Consider the following 17,294-nt stretch of genomic DNA (forward strand, 5'->3'; position numbering starts at 1 on the left):
TTGACCCTTGGTTTGAGTTAACCCTTGGTTTAAGTAAACCCTTGGTTTGTGTTGACCCTTGGTTTAAGTAAACCCTTGGTTTGTGTTGACCCTTGGTTTGAGTTAACCCTTGGTCTGATGCAGGATGCCACCAGAGTGTGTTGTAGATGGTAAATGGCTGTTGTGTTTCTGTTTGTGTTAAGTCCCTCTGTGTTGGACCGTCTGAATGCCCTGCTGGAGCCCGGCGGCTGTCTGACCATCAACGAGCGCGGGGTCATCGACGGAACCACCCCCTCCATCACCCCACACCCCAACTTCAGGTACAATACAAAAGGTTACACACACACACACACACACTCTGTTTGGATAGTCCGGTCTCAACTCATCACGTCTCCCCATCTCCTTTAGGTTGTTCCTGACCATGGACCCAGTCCATGGAGCGATCTCCAGAGCCATGAGGAACCGAGGGGTGGAGATCTACATCCAAGGGGAACACGAGGGGGTCTGCTGGGACACGCTGGACCTGAAGACTGTACTCCACACCGCCGGGGTGACCGGAGACTGTGTGTCTGACCTGCTGATCGAGATACACACCGACATCAAAGCTAGCATCTGGGGTAAGCCCTGGGGCACTGCGAGAAACCTCTCCAAAAGATGGAGGATGTCAGTTAGATATCAGCTGGGGTTGGCACGTTGCTTGTTTCTTCCAAATCAAAGGTATCCGTAGGAGGAGTCATCTGATACGAATTTCTCTGTCCACCCAGACTCCCCTGCGTCATGCGTTTCCTCCCTGCTCCACGCTGCAGCCCTGCTGTCCTGCCAGCTGCAGAGAGGGGTGGACCTGCCCAGTGCCCTACAGCACGCCTGTGGTGAGGCTTACTCCCTCTGCCAACGCACCAACGCCAGCCAACAGGTACCAACCAACACCACCGTGTCTATTATAGACCACCGTATGAAACTCTCACCGCTACCCTCAGCCAATCAGCCTCTCCCTGTTACTCTGTGATGTAGGATACCCCGGCGACCAGTCTAGATCTACGTAGTGACATCCCACTGTCCAATACGACTTTTATTCTCCTACATTTATATTCTATCATATTTATAAGCTTTACATGTCTTGTCCCCTGCTCTGTGTTGTTCCAGCAAGCCCAGGAGGTGATTGAGCGTCGCCTGTCCATCCTGGACACAGAGGACTGGGGCAGCGGGCTGCTGTGTGCCGGGGTGTGGCCCGACGGCTTCCCCTCCGCCCTGCTATCCACGGAGGACTCCTGCTTCTCCTCGGTCCTCCGCGACGGACAGGTCCTCTCCTTCTGCCTCAACACGCTCAGCATGCAGGGCAAGAGGTGAGACTCGTAGGTCACAGGTCGGGGTGCCAGGAGTTTTTACTGATCATATGATCAGAGGCCTGGAGAAACCGATTAGAACTAGGCCCCAGAGTTTTACCGGGTCTTATTGTAGCTATAATGCAAACCTTTTGGATTGACGTGTGTCTCTGTGCGTGTGTCACCAGGAGCCGTCCACTCAGCCTGTGTGACCTCCAGAGGGCGCTTCAGAGCGGGACAGCGCTGCACGAGGGTCTGGTGTTCTCCGGCGGCGTGGTGGACCTGGTGGAGGACGGTGACGCCCTACGCCTGCTACCCACCGCCGTCAGGCTGCTCATCGAAAGGGCCTCACACTCCGACTGGATGCTCCGCACCGCCTGGCTCTCCAGCCTAGCCAAGAGCTACAAGCACGCGCCTGGTAGGGGAGCTCCACTCACTGCCATTATTCCTTCGTAAAAAAAAAAAATCCTTTATGGAGCTTTGTTGCTGCCTACCAGGGGTGTGCATTTGGTGTATGTTACTGTTTGTGTCAAGGGGACTACTCTGTGGTCAGTGGAGCTTTGTAGCCGTCTGTCTGTGGTGCAGGTTACTCTGAAGGACGTCTCTGAGATCCGTTTGTTGTTTCAGAGGTGGCACTGGTGCAGCTGGAGGCAGGGAACAGAGCTCTGAAGGCCATGTTCAGCAGCAAGCTGACTGTGAAGGGGAAGTGCCTCACTGAGCTGCTGCAACCACACAGCACAGGTAGGCTAAACAAACTCAATTCCTCAATGTATACGTTAGATACCCTCCAGCTCTTTTGCACAGATCTTACATACCATAACTCCCATCAAAACAATCCCTTTTCACAAATTTTCACAATTGACGTTAATGGTCACGTCTGTTCTTGTTAGATGACTACAGGATTCTGGTGGACATGCGTTGGAACAAGCAGTACCTGGACATTCTGGCCAACACGTGCAACTTTGAGGACGAGGAGAGGTACATGGAGTTCATGGAGGCTCTCAACGCAGTGGCCAACAGGTATGTGTCCGGCTGTGTTCCATATTGGACCCTATTCCCTATGTAGTGCACAGCTTTTTTTTTGACCAGGGCATATTGGGCTCTGGTCAAAACTAGTGCCTTTCACATATAGGGAGCCATTTGGGATTCAACCTCCGTCCGGTCGTCTGGATGTTTAGTGACTGGGTTTACACCGGGGGCTGTGGTTGCTGAGTAACCTGGGTGTGATGTGCGTCCTAACAGGATCATACTGTTGACGGACAGAGAGGAGAGGGCTGCGGTGGGGAGCTGTGCTATCAAGACATCAGCACACAACAGCGCGTTGAGGCTGGCCACTGCTTTCTCCAAAGGTACAGCATTCGTCTGTACAGTTACACCATGTTGAACAAAACCCAGGGGAAGTCCTCGGTCAAGTATATGGTAATTGGGGGGGGGGGGGGACTGTGGAAATATGAGTTTTAATATTGATGGCGTTTTGTTTTGACCGTTAAAGGGACGGTGGACATTGGTCGTCTGCCTCACCCAGTGTTGATGCACCTGCGCTCCTTCTTTGACCTGTGGGACACCTTCACACTGCAGGCCGTGCAGACTGGACAGCCCTACATATCTGACCACCTCATGTTCGAGGTTGGTCGTAATACCGTCGTAGTCATTGCAGTTGCGTTTTAGTTTCTCTCGTTCAGCAACCGTCGTCAACATTTGCGTGCGTGTGTGTGTGTGTGTGTGTGTGTCCACCACGGAATGAAATAGAACGATGGTAATTAACAGGATCTATGGTGTCCACAGATCCTGCAGCTGCTGCAGTGGAGAGACCGGTTCTGGCAGGTGTGTAACTCGCTGCCTGCCGACTCCCAGGGAGTGTCGGTCCTCTCGCTACACTGGCAGTGGGTCCAGAAACACCTCATCCTCCGGCTGCCACAGCTGCTACTGGGAGATGGCACCCATGAGTGAGTGACGTCTTCCTTTCTTTCTTTTTTTTACCCAGGAGTCAGTATTTCGAATCCTCCGACGGACTTTCTGGACATTTAGAATCAAACACTTTGACTTGACAGTAAAAGTTGTCACGTCACCTATTCCCTACATCGTTCACTACACTTGACCGGAGTCAGCGTACTAACATAGGCAATTTGTGGAGGCAGACTTTGTGTTTTCTGGCTGCAATGTAATGACTGACAACTACCCTGTGCTGCCCTGCTGTTCCAGTGGTCAGCAGGAGCTCCAGACGGTGTCGGCTGCCATCCAGACCGTCCTGTCCACCTCTGTTACCGTGGCCACCGCCCTGAAGGGGATCCAGAAGACCCTGGGGAAACCCCTTCCATTCAAGGTACAGAGGAAGAGAGCATTCAATCCACTCTGACAAACACCTTTACACTGCCCTAACTGTTATTGGCACTCAAGTGGAGTAGAGGTGCTAACTGAAGTTGAAAAATCTATGATTTATTTTACAAGTTAAAACATTGCATAACGGTATTTGTCAGACACCTTCATCGGGTAGAGTTCATGGAGATCGTCCATGTTATATGACGCTGTCTCCCTCTCCATCTCCCATAGCTGGAGTCTGTGGCTGAGTGTGCTTCCCAGCTGAGGGTCCTGAGCAGGGCCCTGGACGTGGGCGACCTGAGGCTGGACAACACAGCCTCCCTGTGGAGACAGGAGCTGGTCCGCCTGCAGGGAGCCGCTCTGGGCCTGGACACCAAGGAAAGACTGCTAGAAGCCTGGGGCCTGGTCCTGCTAGCCAACAACCAGCTAGAGCCCCAGAACTCCGGTAACCTGGTGCTGCAGAGTGAAGTGTCTATGTGTCGATCTGTGTGTGTTTGCATCTGTGTAACTATTCATTATTCCATTCTATCCTGGCCCCAGGTGTCCTGGAGAGGCTGGTGTCATGCGTCCAGCAGCAGCAGGATCACATGACCTCGTGCGGCCTTCTGGAGGTACGCCCCTCCTCCGTGCATGACGAGGGGGACCAGGGGGACAGCGCGCCTCCCTGTAGAGAGGTGCTACAGCAGCTCAGCCGCAGGGCCCAGCTCTGGCCTCTCATGGAGGAGCTGGCCGTCCTCAACCAGCTCAGGCTCAGCACCGACCTGCTGCAGCTGGCTCTCACACAGGGGTAAGGGAACGGCCAAACTGGGTCAATGGAGGAAGTACACCTCATGACGGATGGAGGACTTATCTCCCTTTACTGAATCAGAGTTTGAATCATGCCTGAAAGTATGTAGCGTTTCAAATGTGTCATCTTTGGCATATTAGACACCTCACACACAAGCAGCAATAATGCCATCAAAAATAAGTTTGTTGTGCCATGTAGTTGTATCGATAACTAACCAGTGTTTACTTTTGCCCACAGGGACAGGGAGTCAGAGGACAGCCTGCGTCGCGAGGTCTCCCAACACCTGCGCTTCTGTCTCCAGTCCACCCCCATGAACGTCACCCAGCTCCAGCCCCTCTGGTTCCTCCTCAGCAGTGACCGGGTCAGTGGTTCAACCAGTTTACCCTCCGTGTAATTGATTTATCATGTTGATGTATTGTCCTTCAAGAGGACATCCCTGTACCTGTGCCTCAAACAGAACAGAAGATGTGGTTTTGTGTCATGTGTTGTTGACTGTGGTGCCTGCCTGCATTTCCCCTCCCAGCCTGTGGAGGAGCTGCAGTTTGTGTGGTGTGATCTGCTGTCGGAGGCCCTGTCGGCCCTGTGGAGCAGCAGTGTGACCGCTGACCCCGAGCGCTGGCTGAAGTGGGACCCCCTGTGTCCTGAGGGCCAGATGATATCATCCAAGTCACCTCTGGGACCTGATAAAATGGTAGCTAATGTAACATGTAGGATATTAGAGAGGCTCACAGCTTGCCAAAACAATCTCAATGTGTGTTGATGTCAATGATGTTGGTTTGATTTGTGCATCAGGATTTGGACCCATTTACATCACTGAATTGAATTCCATTTCCTGCCATTCCGATTCCAATATGTTACTTCTTAACCTTCTTACTCCTTAACCTCAGTTGTACCACATACAGAGCCGGCTGGTGGACGGGATTTAGTTAATTATTTAATTGAATTGGAGTTTTCCATAAATGAGGCGTTCACTCTCCTTGCGTCACCTCTAGGGTCCTGACATGCTGAGCAAAGCAGTGTGGTCCAGGTGCATGTTAGGGGTTCTTAGCAGCAGCGAGACAGGGGGACGTTGGGACCCCACGGGGACGTCCCTCCTGTCCTCGTCCCGGGTCACCCTGGGGGAGTGGAGGGAGAGGACCGAGCAGCTCCAAGACGTCACCGCCGTGCTGTGGGACAACATGGCTGTCCCGGCCCTGGCCGAGTTCAGGTACACGCGCTGGAGAAAGACACGCGCACCCCAGGCTTATAGATGGGAATCACCACAAACGACATAGAACGCTGACACTATCAATAAGAAAAGTCCTTACCCTACCTATATCAAGAGTGGTGCACACAATCTATGGTTTTGGTGCATATCTACAAGGCCTACTATCGATATCCATTTGACTCGGCTAGATTATCTCGGTCTCACCCTCTCTTTGTTGGTTCTCTCAGGAGAACTGACCTGCGGCTGCAGGGCGTGGTGCTGCGCAGGCAGCTACAGGCCCTTTCAGAGCTGCTCCCCCCGGGGCTGCAGGAGGGCTACACCGAGACCTGCGAGAGCCTGGTGGAGGACCAGGACCCTCTGGTAGCTGCCCAGGAGGTCCAGACCGCCCTCAGGGACTTCCTGCCCCCCAACCTGCTCCCCGAAGGCCTGCTGGACGCCCTCCTCACCTGCCTGCAACAGTTTGTCCAGAACAGGGTCCAGGGCTCTATCCGCGTCCAGGGCTTCAGCCAGCTGGTCCGCTCCGGGGTCTTCTGGGTCAACATGGGCCTGCTGCAGATTAAGACCTGGACCCCACAGACCATCTTCGACCCGGCCGTGAAGAGGGCCTACAAGCTGGACTACGCCCAGGAGGAGGTGGGCCACTGTCAATGCAGCAGTCTCTGAATCCAGTTGAATCCAGCAGTCTCTGAATTCAACCTTGTAGAGTGTAGTAATGACAGGAGATATTATTTCTCTGGTCTTTTTTTAACATTGGAGTTGAGGGTCATTCTCTTCCCCTATTATGTGACGTCGACAGTGCCCCTTTCTTCTCTTTCCCAGCTGGCTTTGCTGCAGGAGGAGTGGCGAGGACGCAGTCTGTCCTCTCAGCTGCTGACCGGAGCTGAGCTGGAGGAGAGCAGCACCACCGACGGCTTCCAGCATCCTCGCATCAGGTGAACAACCGTCCACAGTATCAGAACTCAACGTGTCCACAGACACCATGGCAATATATGTTCTGGTTGACTGGTTTGGTGCCAGATGGGGTCTTTTTAAACGTCATTGTCTCTGTGTCCGCAGGTACCTGTGGATCCGTATGCAGCAGGTGAAGGAGCAGATAGCAGAGCTCTCCAGGAAACAGGCCTGCAGGCCCAACGAGCCCCAGTACGGCAGGCTGTTCCAGGAGCTGCAGCACTACCTCTGCAGCATCGGCCAGCCGGCCGCTGTGGAAGACCTGCTCTCCCACCTGCTGAAAGCCCTCCAGGGGAGTGGCCCCAAATTCAGGTCGGGGACTCAGAGCTTGCTGAAGGAGGAGGCTGTGTGGCAGGCATCGCAGCACCGCTTCGCCCAGAGGCTGGTGGAGGAGTACCCGCTGTACCCTGATGTGGTGGGGCCCCTGAGGACCGCCATCCTCCAGCTCCGGCACGGCATGAGGCTGGTGGCATCCCAGGTGGACTCCTCCCTAACCCCCATTCCTGGCCTGCCCAAGCTGGTGTCCTGCCTACTGGCCTTCCCTTCCATCTCCCCCAGCCTGCCCTCTTACCTGGCCAGGGCAGACTACCTGTGCTCCAGGGGCTGCATGGATGTTCTGAGGGGCCTAGGGAAGCTCTTGCCCCAGCCGGACCCAGATCACGTGGTCCCAGAGCCAGGGACGTTACTCCTGAACGCTCTGCTGTACCTGCAGTGTCACGCCCTCTCCACAGGCCAGCTCAGCCAGGACACACTCAAACTCTTCAGACACATCTGTCAGGTGGGTTGTCACACGTTTTGATTGGATAACATTGGATGTCGACTTTTTTTTTGATTGGCTTTTGTTGATCTTATTGATTGATAGTCAGGTGGACCAACCAGTGTTCATGTTGTTTGTCATGCGGTATGTCCAGGCTCTGGTGAACGAGTGGGACGAGCAGGAAAGACGTGCACGGGAGAGAGAGCAGCTCGAGGCCAGTCTGTACCGTCACCGCAGCAGACTCCACGGAACGGGCCTGAGCGAAGACGAGCAAGAGGAGAGAGACTTCAGACGCTGCTTCCCCCAGTTTAACAAGGTACAGTCACGTCAGGGCTAGCCAATGGATCCAATGTAATCTCTCTTTAGTTTGTTACATTTCACTATCACCTAGTCAACTTTTGCAACCGTAAACAACCTGCCTCTCTAACTCTCTCTCACTTTCTCTTCTGTCTCTCTCACTTTCTCTTCTCTCTCTCTCCTCAGGACTTTTCTGACATCACTGCCCAGCCCAGTCTAGAAGGACCGGCAGACAGGGGAGAGCCAGAGGAGGAGGAAGTGACCGAAGATCCCAGCGAAGCTGGCTGCCTGTCTCCAGCCTGTATGAACACTGTGGTACAGGTCCATCAACGCCTCTGTCTGGGTTACACCCAATCACTGTGGTACCAGGCCAGTGCTCCAGCCATTCACAGCAGAGATCACATCCGAGCTCTGGTCTCCTCCTATCAGACCACAGCCCCTGTGATGTCACGCTTCTACCATCTCATGGGTGGGTAGGACACTTAGTCATGCCATGTCTGTATTTATATCTACACAATTACACAAAACATGAAATTGAGAGGTGTCGGGACTTTTAAGCCCTTCCTACAGGCATGTTATACTGTTTACGACTTTGTCTAAATCGGTATTCCCCCGCGTGGCCCTCAGACTCTGAGATGGACCAGCAGATGACAGGCACCCAGCTGCTTCTCAGCGCCCTGCTCCAGAACACTGTCCAGGGGACCCCGGGGCCCCAGAGCCTGACCCTCCAGCCAGACGGGCCCTATGACTTCTACCAGCAGCCCAACATGAGCGAGGCCCGCCTGTGTCTGCCTGTACTGGAACAGCTGGCCCTGGCTGTCAGACAGAGGCTGGAGGAGTGGCCCGAGCACCCTGCCCTAGTGCAGGTAAGAACCATGAGTGACCCAACCTATGGGCTTATAAGTGTCTCGTATCTCATATCCCCATGTAAGGGTTTGCTGAACTTAGTAGTTGAGTGCTATTTTGAATGAATATTACTTGTTACTTGATCCACTTAATCCAAAGGCTTTCACAAGAGAGACATTTAAAATGGGGTTGGATTCAAAATGTTGAACGTTGAGATATTAAAGACACGATAGATCAGACACATAGTATATTAAGGAGTGAGATCGGTAGAAAGACAGAGCGGCTGTGGAATGTGCTGGGTGGACGGAGATCAAAGGATTGCTATACGGGAAGCAGATGAACATCTGTGGATTAGGCGAAGGAGGGGTTGAGGTCATGTCAGATCCCCTGAAGGGAGTAATACAGGTTTTACTACCCTCTTCCTGTTTAACCATAAGATGTAAGGATTGGAGAGAAGGAGGAGTGTCTTAAATGGGATATATATATGTATGTGTATATATATATATATATATGTGTGTATATATACACATGTATATATATATATACATACATACATACATACATACATACATACCTGTGATGGTGAGAAATGTCTGGTTGTCTGAATTACAGCTGTCACGACCCTTTTGGGAAGAATTAAACTTGGTTAAAGCGTCTGTAGTGTCCGTGAGTTATTTACTCTGATAAAATAAGAACCTAACAGTAGGTTAATGCATCCTGCCACCAGCGTCAGTAAGCATTCAGGTGTTTAGTGTTGCTGAGCTTGTCTCCGTCTCTCTGTTCCAGTTGACGGTGGTGATGGAGAGGATCATGGGCTTCAGTCTGGCCAGCCCACTGGCCAAGTTCCTCAACGGCCTGGAGATCCTGCTCAGCAAAGCCCAGGTGCGTCCTCCTGCCACTACTGCTGTTATTCTCCCTCTCTTAGCCTGGTCCTAGATACAGTATGTTTGTGCAGTATGTTTATGCTGACTATAGGAGATGGCAAGAACCATACAAACAGACCTGTGACCAGGCTATCCAGCGGCGGCAGGTAGCCTAGCTGTTAAGAGCGTTGGGCCAGTAACCGAAAGGTCGCTGGTTTGAATCCCCGAGCCGACCGGGCTCCCTATAGCCCTGAGCCCTAGTCAGAAGTAGTAGCCTTATAAAGGCAATAGGGTGCCATTTGGGATGCAGGGCCATCTCTTCCTATAATGGCCCTAACCCTGTTCTAACTTCACCCCCTTTTCCCTCCTCAGGAGTGGGAGAACAACGCCAGCCGCAAGGTGTCTCTGAGGAGGGAGCTGGAGCCTGTCACTAACCTCATCATCCAGTGGCGCAAACTGGAGCTCAAGTAAGGAACAGCGGGAAGGCAGGGTTACACTCCTGGTTATGATACTGTTACCTTTGTTTTCTTCTTCATCATGCGTATCATTTTCTGTTAAGAGTTATTGTAGTGTAGACGTGGTGAGCAATTGGCATGCATTTTGACACAATGGGAGAAAAATGGATCCGGTTTCCCACAACCCGCTAGACTTTAAGGTCTTTCTACTTTCTTTCTTTCTATGTGTCAACAGCTGTTGGTCCAGCAGTCTGGACAACGCCTTGAAGCGTCACACAGAGAGATCCACCAAGCACTGGTTCTCCCTCTACCAGCTGGTTGAGAGGTACCTGGAGGAGCAGAGGACGGACACCGGCACAGGTATGAAAATGTTGGGTCACATTCATACGGTACCGAACGGAAGTAAACAGACTAAAACAAGGAAGGGACTACCTGGACCTGTCCAATAAGAAACACACATTTTTTTTTTTGGTTTCCGTTGGGAGAAAAAAAATTAGACGCCGTTTTCCATTGCATGCCCTAATGAACACTGGAGTATTAGCCAGCTAACTCTCCCTGTCCTCTGTTGTCTCCAGTAGAGGGTGATCTGTCCCTGGAGAGTCTGTCCCTGTCCATGGTGTCGTCCACGCTGCAGGCCTTCATGGAGGGTTCCACGCTAGGGGAGTACCACACGCGGCTGGCCATGCTTCTCAGCTTCCACTGCCACCTCCTCCTGGCCCCCAGCCAGCACGGACAAGGTGGGACCCAACCCAGCGTCCCCTCACATGCATACTTTTACAGACACACAGTAGTCTTTTTCAAACATGCAGATGTAGTCCTGACTAGGAAGTCCTTCCTGCTTTCACAGAAACTCTCTGCAGTCTCCTCTGGAATCTGCACAAGTACTACACGCAGTTCTCAGAATGCATCCAGACCAAAGTCACTCAGCTCCGCCAGCCCATTGAGAAGGAGCTCAAGGACTTTGTGAAGATCTCCAAGTGGAACGACGTCAGTTTCTGGTCCATCAAACAGTCGGTGGACAAGACCCATCGGTAAGACTGCCTGTTGAATAAAAGATCCTCATTTTCTTGTGTATTAAAAAAAATGACCGTTACGCCATACCATTTGACCTTTGATCCCCATCCAGTAAATACATGACAATATCCACCACTCTTATGGTTTCCCAGCACCCTGTTCAAGTTTGTGAAGAAGTTTGAGGCAGCGCTGAGCGGGCCGTGTGCCCCGGCACTGATGGAGCAGGGGGACAGTGCCAGCCTGGACAGTGTGGATGCCAACCAAGAGAACACCCCGTTGCACAGGCTTCACCATGCCCTGAAGAACGCCCTCCCTGGCAAGGCCAGAGACCTACAGGTGCAGTACAAACCACCCTCTAGCCACAATCACTCGGATCACACAGACGAGTGGCAATAATATACAACGTCAATATGGCATGTATACTATGGCATCAACATCAGTGTTCTGTTCTGACACAAAAACATTATTGTTCTGACTCAGTTTGGACCAGTATTGCTCTCCACAAAGAGCGCTTTCATTACATTCTGATGATGTTGGCAATGACTGTGCTTGTGTGTTACAGGGTGAGTCCCCAGAGGAGGGCCTGGCAGGTGTGGAGCCCTCATCTCTGCAGGGCCGTCTTCCCCTCCTCACCAGGAAGATGAGGAAAATGTGTGTGACCCTGGTGAAGAAGAACCCCCTGCCCGAGCTCTCTGAGGACCTGGACGTCTTCACCGGTAAGAGCTGGAGAAAAACTATGGCCTCTCACAGGTTCTAGATGAGAAGCGTCTGCTTGTGCTGCCTCGTTGAGAATCCATCACGAATGGCAATGAGAAAAACAAAAGATATCAAAGGTTTTGGATGAAAAGCTGAAGTTCTACTGCCTCGGATTAGATTGTGGGAAAAGTCCCTCTATGATTATAGTTTTGACTAAAGATATGTGTTTTTTATTTCAAGGGGAGATCATCAGCAACCTGCGTGACCTCCAGAGCCTCGCGATCGACCTGAAAGCCGAGAAGGAGAAGCAGAAGTCCGAGGTCAAACACATCCTCCAGCAGAAGCAGAGGGCCCTGTCTGACCTCTTCAAGATGCTGGCTGAGATCGGTGAGTCCCTCCACATAGAGACTTTGTATCCCAAGTACATCTTTATGTCAGCGATGCTGATGCTGTAAAGTACATCTTTATGTCAGCGATGCTGATGCTGTAAAGTACATCTTTATGTCAGCGATGCTGATGCTGTAAGTACATCTTTATGTCAGCGATGCTGATGCTGTAAGTACATCTTTATGTCAGCGATGCTGATGCTGTAAAGTACATCTTTATGTCAGCGATGCTGATGCTGTAAGTACATCTTTATGTCAGCGATGCTGATGCTGAACAGTATTTTATGACCGGCGTTTACTGACGGGGGCTCTGCTGTCTTTGTGCAGGTCTGTCCTACCGTAAGGGCCTGAACTGGAACAGGACAGCGGACCCAGAGGAGACCCTGTGTCTGCAGCCGCTGGATCTGCACACCGCCCTGGCAGCAGTCAGGACCCAGGAGCAGGCGGAGAACAGGTAAGACAAGACGCACCCACCTGGCTGCTGCACACCACACGTTAAAAATATTATACTTTGAATAGCCGCGCGGCACGTCACGGAGTACCCGGTTGACTGTGGCATGGAACCGTGTCTGTTTCAGTTTGTTTACTGAGATGAACGCCGCGTGGGACGGCTGTCAGAAGTACTTCTACCGCTCGTGGGCCCGCAGAACGGCCATGATGACTGCTCTCCAGAGCGCTGCTAAGGTGAAAGACTGAAATGGAACGACCGACAGGTTGACTTGGTTATTTTGTGTGTTCTAAATGGGGCCTAAAACACTGAGTTACTACGTGCCAAATGATAAGATATCCATGGCCTTAACGGCGTCTGAAAAACTGTGACGTAGTTTGAACTGTGTGTGTGTGTTCCAGGAGCTGGGGATTGGGAACATTGATCGGTGCCGAGGCTTCTCCTCCCACCTGTTCAAGCTGCTGCTCAGACAGAGGCGACGCCTGGCCAAGCTCACAGAGCAGTGGGTCCACCACAGGTGAACCTTACCTTCTAACCTATGACCTTACTCCTCGGAGCTTACAGTTTGGCTAGAGGATCTGTGTGTCTCTTAGTATGGTTGCGTCCAAAATGGCACCCTATTCCCTATATGGGACCTTATTCCGCATCGGGCCCTGGTCAAAATCAGTGTACTATATAGGAAATAGGGTTCTATTTGGGAGACAACTTGAGTATCTCTATCTGTAGTTGTCCTTCTAACACTCTTTTTGGCTTGTATCCTCTAACACATGCAGGAGGCTAACAGTCAGTGTTCAGGGCATCCAGGCTCACCTCCGGGCCCACAGTGAGGATGCTGGTGGCCTCCCCCCCCAGGCTTCTCTCCAGGCCTGGGTGATCAAGGCCCAGGGCCTGTCGGCGCAGTGTGTCACCCTCCTCCAACAGCTCTCCTGGCTGCTGCAGTGTTGCCCCGAGGGGCCCCAGCAGACGGACGGGTCAGGCGGGCAGAGGGAGCCCACCCTGAGGTGCCCGTCCCCCCTGGCGTCTCAGAGGCAGCCCCCTGGGTGTCTGCTGAGGAGGGGAGACCCGGCCTGGAGCCAGCTGAGTCAGCGCGTGGCGGACATGTTGGGTCAAACCCAGAGCCTGAAGGAGGAGCTGGATGCAGTGGCACTGCAGTCCACACAGGGGGCGCTGCACTCCTGGTAAGGCCTAGGAGCACAAGATAGTATTAGGAATACTGATAGTACTAAACAGGAACTTAACCCAGATAAGACCATTCAGCTTGGGTCTTCATGTCTTTCCTCCACATCTCCCCAGGAGCCACTTCTCTGTGTGTTGCTCGGGCTATGACCGGCTGGGTTCCGTGACGGCACAGATGCCCGCGGTGGAGCAGCTGTTCACCACCCCCGAGGGCACGGCCGACACCCAGCCTGGGCTGACCCGGGGCTTGCAGTACGTCAGAGGAGAGGTGGAGGCCGCCCTGACTGAGTTCACCACCTGGAAGACCCAGCTACTCTCCCTGGGCCACGGACACACAGGTGAAAACAGACCGATCATGCTTAGTTAATCAATCCGTCACATGTATATTATAATGCCCGTTTCAAAAAATATATATATATTCCATTGGTATTACACTGGTGTTAAAATTGTATCACAGTGTTATTACATTGTTAAAATAATTTTCCCTCCACCTCTCCCCCCCCCCTCAGATTACCAGCAAACATTCCGCTCAGAGTTCTCTGCTGAACTTGAAAAGGCCATCAACACAGTGCTGGTTGCCGTGCAGACCCTGGTGAAGAGGAGGGAGGGAGAGCAGCAGGGAGAAGAGCAGACAGACACCAAGAGAGGTGAGGAGAAACCCCTGCTGTCTTCCTCCAATAACACACCTGGGCCATATTCGCTAGGCACCAAACAGAAGAAAAAGGACTGAAACTGGGATGGGCTTTTCTTTGTGTCCTTGTGTGGTTATTGCTGGAGAACTGTAGGAGAAATAGCTGTCTAAAAAGCAAACCAGAGTGAGACTGGGCCAAGATTTATTAACGTGATCAATCCTAGGGTCCCGTAAAGTGTGTTGATCATTGATAGGACAGGAAATGACATTCCCAATCTGCCTGTTCCAGAAGGTGAGGTGGAGGCGCCCCAGGAGGACCTGCTGAAGCCTGGTCACCTGAGCCGCCTGCTGGAGGAGGAGCTAGGAGCCGAGGTGGCATCTCTCTCCCTGGGGGAGGTCAGCGACACGCTGGAACATTTAGTGGAGAGACTCCGAGTCCACCGAGACTCCTGTCCGTCTCACCAGCTCCAGGTGGGTGCAGTCAACACAGCATATACTGTAGCCTATACCGCCCTCTAGTGTAGTGGAGATATAATACTGAAACGCAACGGTTCCGTAAGGACGCCAACTATGTCAAAGTCGCCATAGGAGTTCATTACTTCTTTCTCCTGAGGTTTTCTGAGCGATGATGTCCTGTCGTTTCAGAATACTTTGTTTGTGATATTCATACGTCTCCGTTGACCTTCTGTTTTACTCCTTTGTCCCGTGTGCTGTGTGTTTAGGAGCTGAGTGAGGCGTGCAGGCTGCTGGCGCGTCTGGAGCCCATGCTGGGGCTGTACTCAGAGCTGGTACGCTACTACCTGGCCGTGTCACTGGGAGCCCACAGGAGCACTGGGAAACTGCTCTCTGTCCTGGCCGGCATCTTCACTGAGCTAGCCCAGAAGGTAGTGTACTGTATCCATTCTACTGGGATCTGCTTTAAAACATATTATCAGGTTCTCTGTGAAACTTTTTTTAAACATTTGATTTAAGTAGTGAAAAACAGTAGGACAAACTGTAGTTTCAGTACCTGTTTATTTCTACTGTTTGGGTAAGTTACCTACGCTGCAATGGTGCCTACAGTACAGCAGTTATTTTTTTCTGGTTGATTGTCCTGTTGTCTTGTCCTGCAGGGCTTCTGTCTACCCCAGGAGCTGATGGAGGGAGGGGATGGAGAGGGGGCCACAGAGTTCCATGACTATGAGGGCGGTGGCATCGGAGAGGGAGAGGGCACCAAAGACGTCAGCGACAAGATCGAGAATGAAGAGCAGGTGATGCCTACAAGAACGACAATATAATGCAGACACTATAAGATCTATGTTTTTTGACTAGCGTTGCTCGTGAAAGGCCGAATCCTAACTTCCACTAAAGTCTATTTTCACTTAGTCATGTATTGATGTCAGTGGGAGACTAAGTAAAAACAATATACTTGGTGAGAGTTATAACGTTTTGCTAGCTAAAATGGCTGTTTCTGTCGTAGGTGGAGGACACGTTCCAGGAAGGCCAGGAGAAGAAGGAAGAGGAGCCTGACAAGAAGAACATTGAGGAGGAGGACAACGCCATCGAGATGTCCGAGGACTTTGACGGCCAGATGCATGATGGAGACCAGCAAGAGCCAGGTGGGAAGACGGACCACTTAACGCACACAGCCTCATGGCAGTCTGAACTTTCTCCTGGGTCATGTTCATTAGGCAGCAACGGGAGAAAATTGAAACATTAAGGGACTACCTCGAATTTGTCCAATTAAAACGCTCATTTTTCATTGTCTGTTGCAAAACGGTTTTCTGTTGCACGCCCTAATAAACCCAACCCTGGTCTCACATCGCAAAGCACTCTTGGTTATTCCTTTTCAGGTGAAGATGACGAGGAGGAGTCTGACAAAGAGGAGGATGAAGATCTGGATAAGAAGATGGGTGACCTGGGCGAGGGCCAGACGGACACGCTGGACGAGAGGATGTGGGGTGATGATGAGGATGAGGATGACGAAGAGGAGGGCAGTGACAACGAGGAGGAGTCAGGCCAAGGAATGGACCAGGTACGGGGAGAAAGAATTTGATTTAAACTGTTCACATATCTGACAGCGAGTGCAGTATCTACCACTTGCGACCAGTCAGCATGCTACTGTATTCGTTGTTTAGTAATTGTTCTTCTGTTTGTCTTCAGGGGGAATCAGAACTGGTCGCCAAGGATGACAACCTGGATGCAGCAGACCCCAAAAAAGACAAGAACAAAGACGACAAAGACCAACAGTTGGACGAGGAGGAGAAGATCAACGAACAAGGGGACGAGGTAAGCTTTAACTAGGAAACAATGTTGACTTCGAAAGACCAATAGTTTGGTCAAACTGTCCCTGGCTGTGTAATGAGCAATCGGCCACTAAATCTCAGGCTGTAGCTGGGTGTGTTTTAACAGGACTGCCAGACCGTATCTAATTAGAGTTTTTCTGTTTTTGTGTTCCAGCGGGAGTTTGATGAGAACGAGGTGGACCCGTACCACGGGAAGCAGGAGAAGAAGCCTGACCCGGAGGTCATGGACCTGCCTGATGAACTCAACCTGGACCAGGAGGAGGAGCAGGCTGGGGACGAGGGGGATGGAGAGGGAGAGGGTGAGGCTTTAGCAAGGGTCAGGGGTCAACAGGGGAGGAGAGGAACATACCTGGGTTCAAATATTATTTGTCTTCATACAAATACTTTCAGTGTTGGAGTGCCAGGTAGGCAGGGTTTGCACTTTGGGACTATTGTATTGGGTCCATTGTGCCAGGCAAGCTTAATTAAAGCCCCCATGCAGTCTCTGTAATTGTATTTTTAAATCATCACTTTGTCTAATAAATTACTGTGTTTATGTAATGAAAATAACTCTAATATATATTTCCCTGATCCTCCTTTGGCCCTTGAAATGCTCAGTCTGATCGTCTGGGCTTTAGGAAACACATTTTAAGATATTTACATACACAGCCCTGATTGGCTGATAGGTCTAGAGCCCACCCCCTTACCCAGATGAACAGTCATTGGTCTATTATAATCAGATCACATTGTGACATCATGATATGGGCCAAAAAAATAGATCTTACACAAAAATGGCATTATCAATTTCGGTGTTATTTTGACCTTATTTTGACCAGGACAATCGTGTTTTTAACTTTACTGCCCCTTGAAGCGCAGCTAAATTATTTGAAAGAAAACAA

At 51.5% G+C, this 17,294-nt stretch overlaps 1 protein-coding gene across 3 annotated transcripts in view; it reads left to right on the top strand.

Moving 5' to 3' along the window:
• LOC115139584 (midasin) overlaps window positions 1-17,294 on the top strand; it is a 52,766-nt gene that overhangs the window by 29,566 nt on the left and 5,906 nt on the right. Inside the window, exons 45-87 of one of the 3 annotated variants that reach the window (XM_029677136.2) lie at window positions 183-299; window positions 388-596; window positions 744-892; window positions 1,123-1,322; window positions 1,490-1,719; window positions 1,929-2,042; window positions 2,192-2,321; window positions 2,544-2,650; window positions 2,794-2,927; window positions 3,087-3,247; window positions 3,504-3,624; window positions 3,852-4,065; window positions 4,161-4,407; window positions 4,645-4,768; window positions 4,931-5,098; window positions 5,400-5,614; window positions 5,842-6,247; window positions 6,434-6,546; window positions 6,671-7,340; window positions 7,474-7,635; window positions 7,803-8,085; window positions 8,244-8,482; window positions 9,249-9,344; window positions 9,698-9,792; window positions 10,016-10,140; window positions 10,356-10,517; window positions 10,628-10,811; window positions 10,947-11,130; window positions 11,357-11,510; window positions 11,731-11,877; window positions 12,204-12,330; window positions 12,455-12,560; window positions 12,726-12,841; window positions 13,098-13,502; window positions 13,618-13,838; window positions 14,010-14,147; window positions 14,421-14,602; window positions 14,854-15,015; window positions 15,244-15,381; window positions 15,591-15,729; window positions 15,964-16,145; window positions 16,274-16,399; window positions 16,571-16,715. In XM_029677136.2, coding sequence (XP_029532996.2) covers window positions 183-299; window positions 388-596; window positions 744-892; window positions 1,123-1,322; window positions 1,490-1,719; window positions 1,929-2,042; window positions 2,192-2,321; window positions 2,544-2,650; window positions 2,794-2,927; window positions 3,087-3,247; window positions 3,504-3,624; window positions 3,852-4,065; window positions 4,161-4,407; window positions 4,645-4,768; window positions 4,931-5,098; window positions 5,400-5,614; window positions 5,842-6,247; window positions 6,434-6,546; window positions 6,671-7,340; window positions 7,474-7,635; window positions 7,803-8,085; window positions 8,244-8,482; window positions 9,249-9,344; window positions 9,698-9,792; window positions 10,016-10,140; window positions 10,356-10,517; window positions 10,628-10,811; window positions 10,947-11,130; window positions 11,357-11,510; window positions 11,731-11,877; window positions 12,204-12,330; window positions 12,455-12,560; window positions 12,726-12,841; window positions 13,098-13,502; window positions 13,618-13,838; window positions 14,010-14,147; window positions 14,421-14,602; window positions 14,854-15,015; window positions 15,244-15,381; window positions 15,591-15,729; window positions 15,964-16,145; window positions 16,274-16,399; window positions 16,571-16,715 — 7,847 coding nt within the window. The remainder of the gene's footprint in view (window positions 1-182; window positions 300-387; window positions 597-743; window positions 893-1,122; window positions 1,323-1,489; window positions 1,720-1,928; window positions 2,043-2,191; window positions 2,322-2,543; window positions 2,651-2,793; window positions 2,928-3,086; window positions 3,248-3,503; window positions 3,625-3,851; window positions 4,066-4,160; window positions 4,408-4,644; window positions 4,769-4,930; window positions 5,099-5,399; window positions 5,615-5,841; window positions 6,248-6,433; window positions 6,547-6,670; window positions 7,341-7,473; window positions 7,636-7,802; window positions 8,086-8,243; window positions 8,483-9,248; window positions 9,345-9,697; window positions 9,793-10,015; window positions 10,141-10,355; window positions 10,518-10,627; window positions 10,812-10,946; window positions 11,131-11,356; window positions 11,511-11,730; window positions 11,878-12,203; window positions 12,331-12,454; window positions 12,561-12,725; window positions 12,842-13,097; window positions 13,503-13,617; window positions 13,839-14,009; window positions 14,148-14,420; window positions 14,603-14,853; window positions 15,016-15,243; window positions 15,382-15,590; window positions 15,730-15,963; window positions 16,146-16,273; window positions 16,400-16,570; window positions 16,716-17,294) is intronic. The other 2 variants (XM_029677138.2, XM_029677137.2) reach the window with 2 other exon arrangements.

This window comes from Oncorhynchus nerka, linkage group LG13 (genome assembly GCF_034236695.1).
Source record: "Oncorhynchus nerka isolate Pitt River linkage group LG13, Oner_Uvic_2.0, whole genome shotgun sequence".
NCBI lineage: Eukaryota > Metazoa > Chordata > Actinopteri > Salmoniformes > Salmonidae > Oncorhynchus > Oncorhynchus nerka.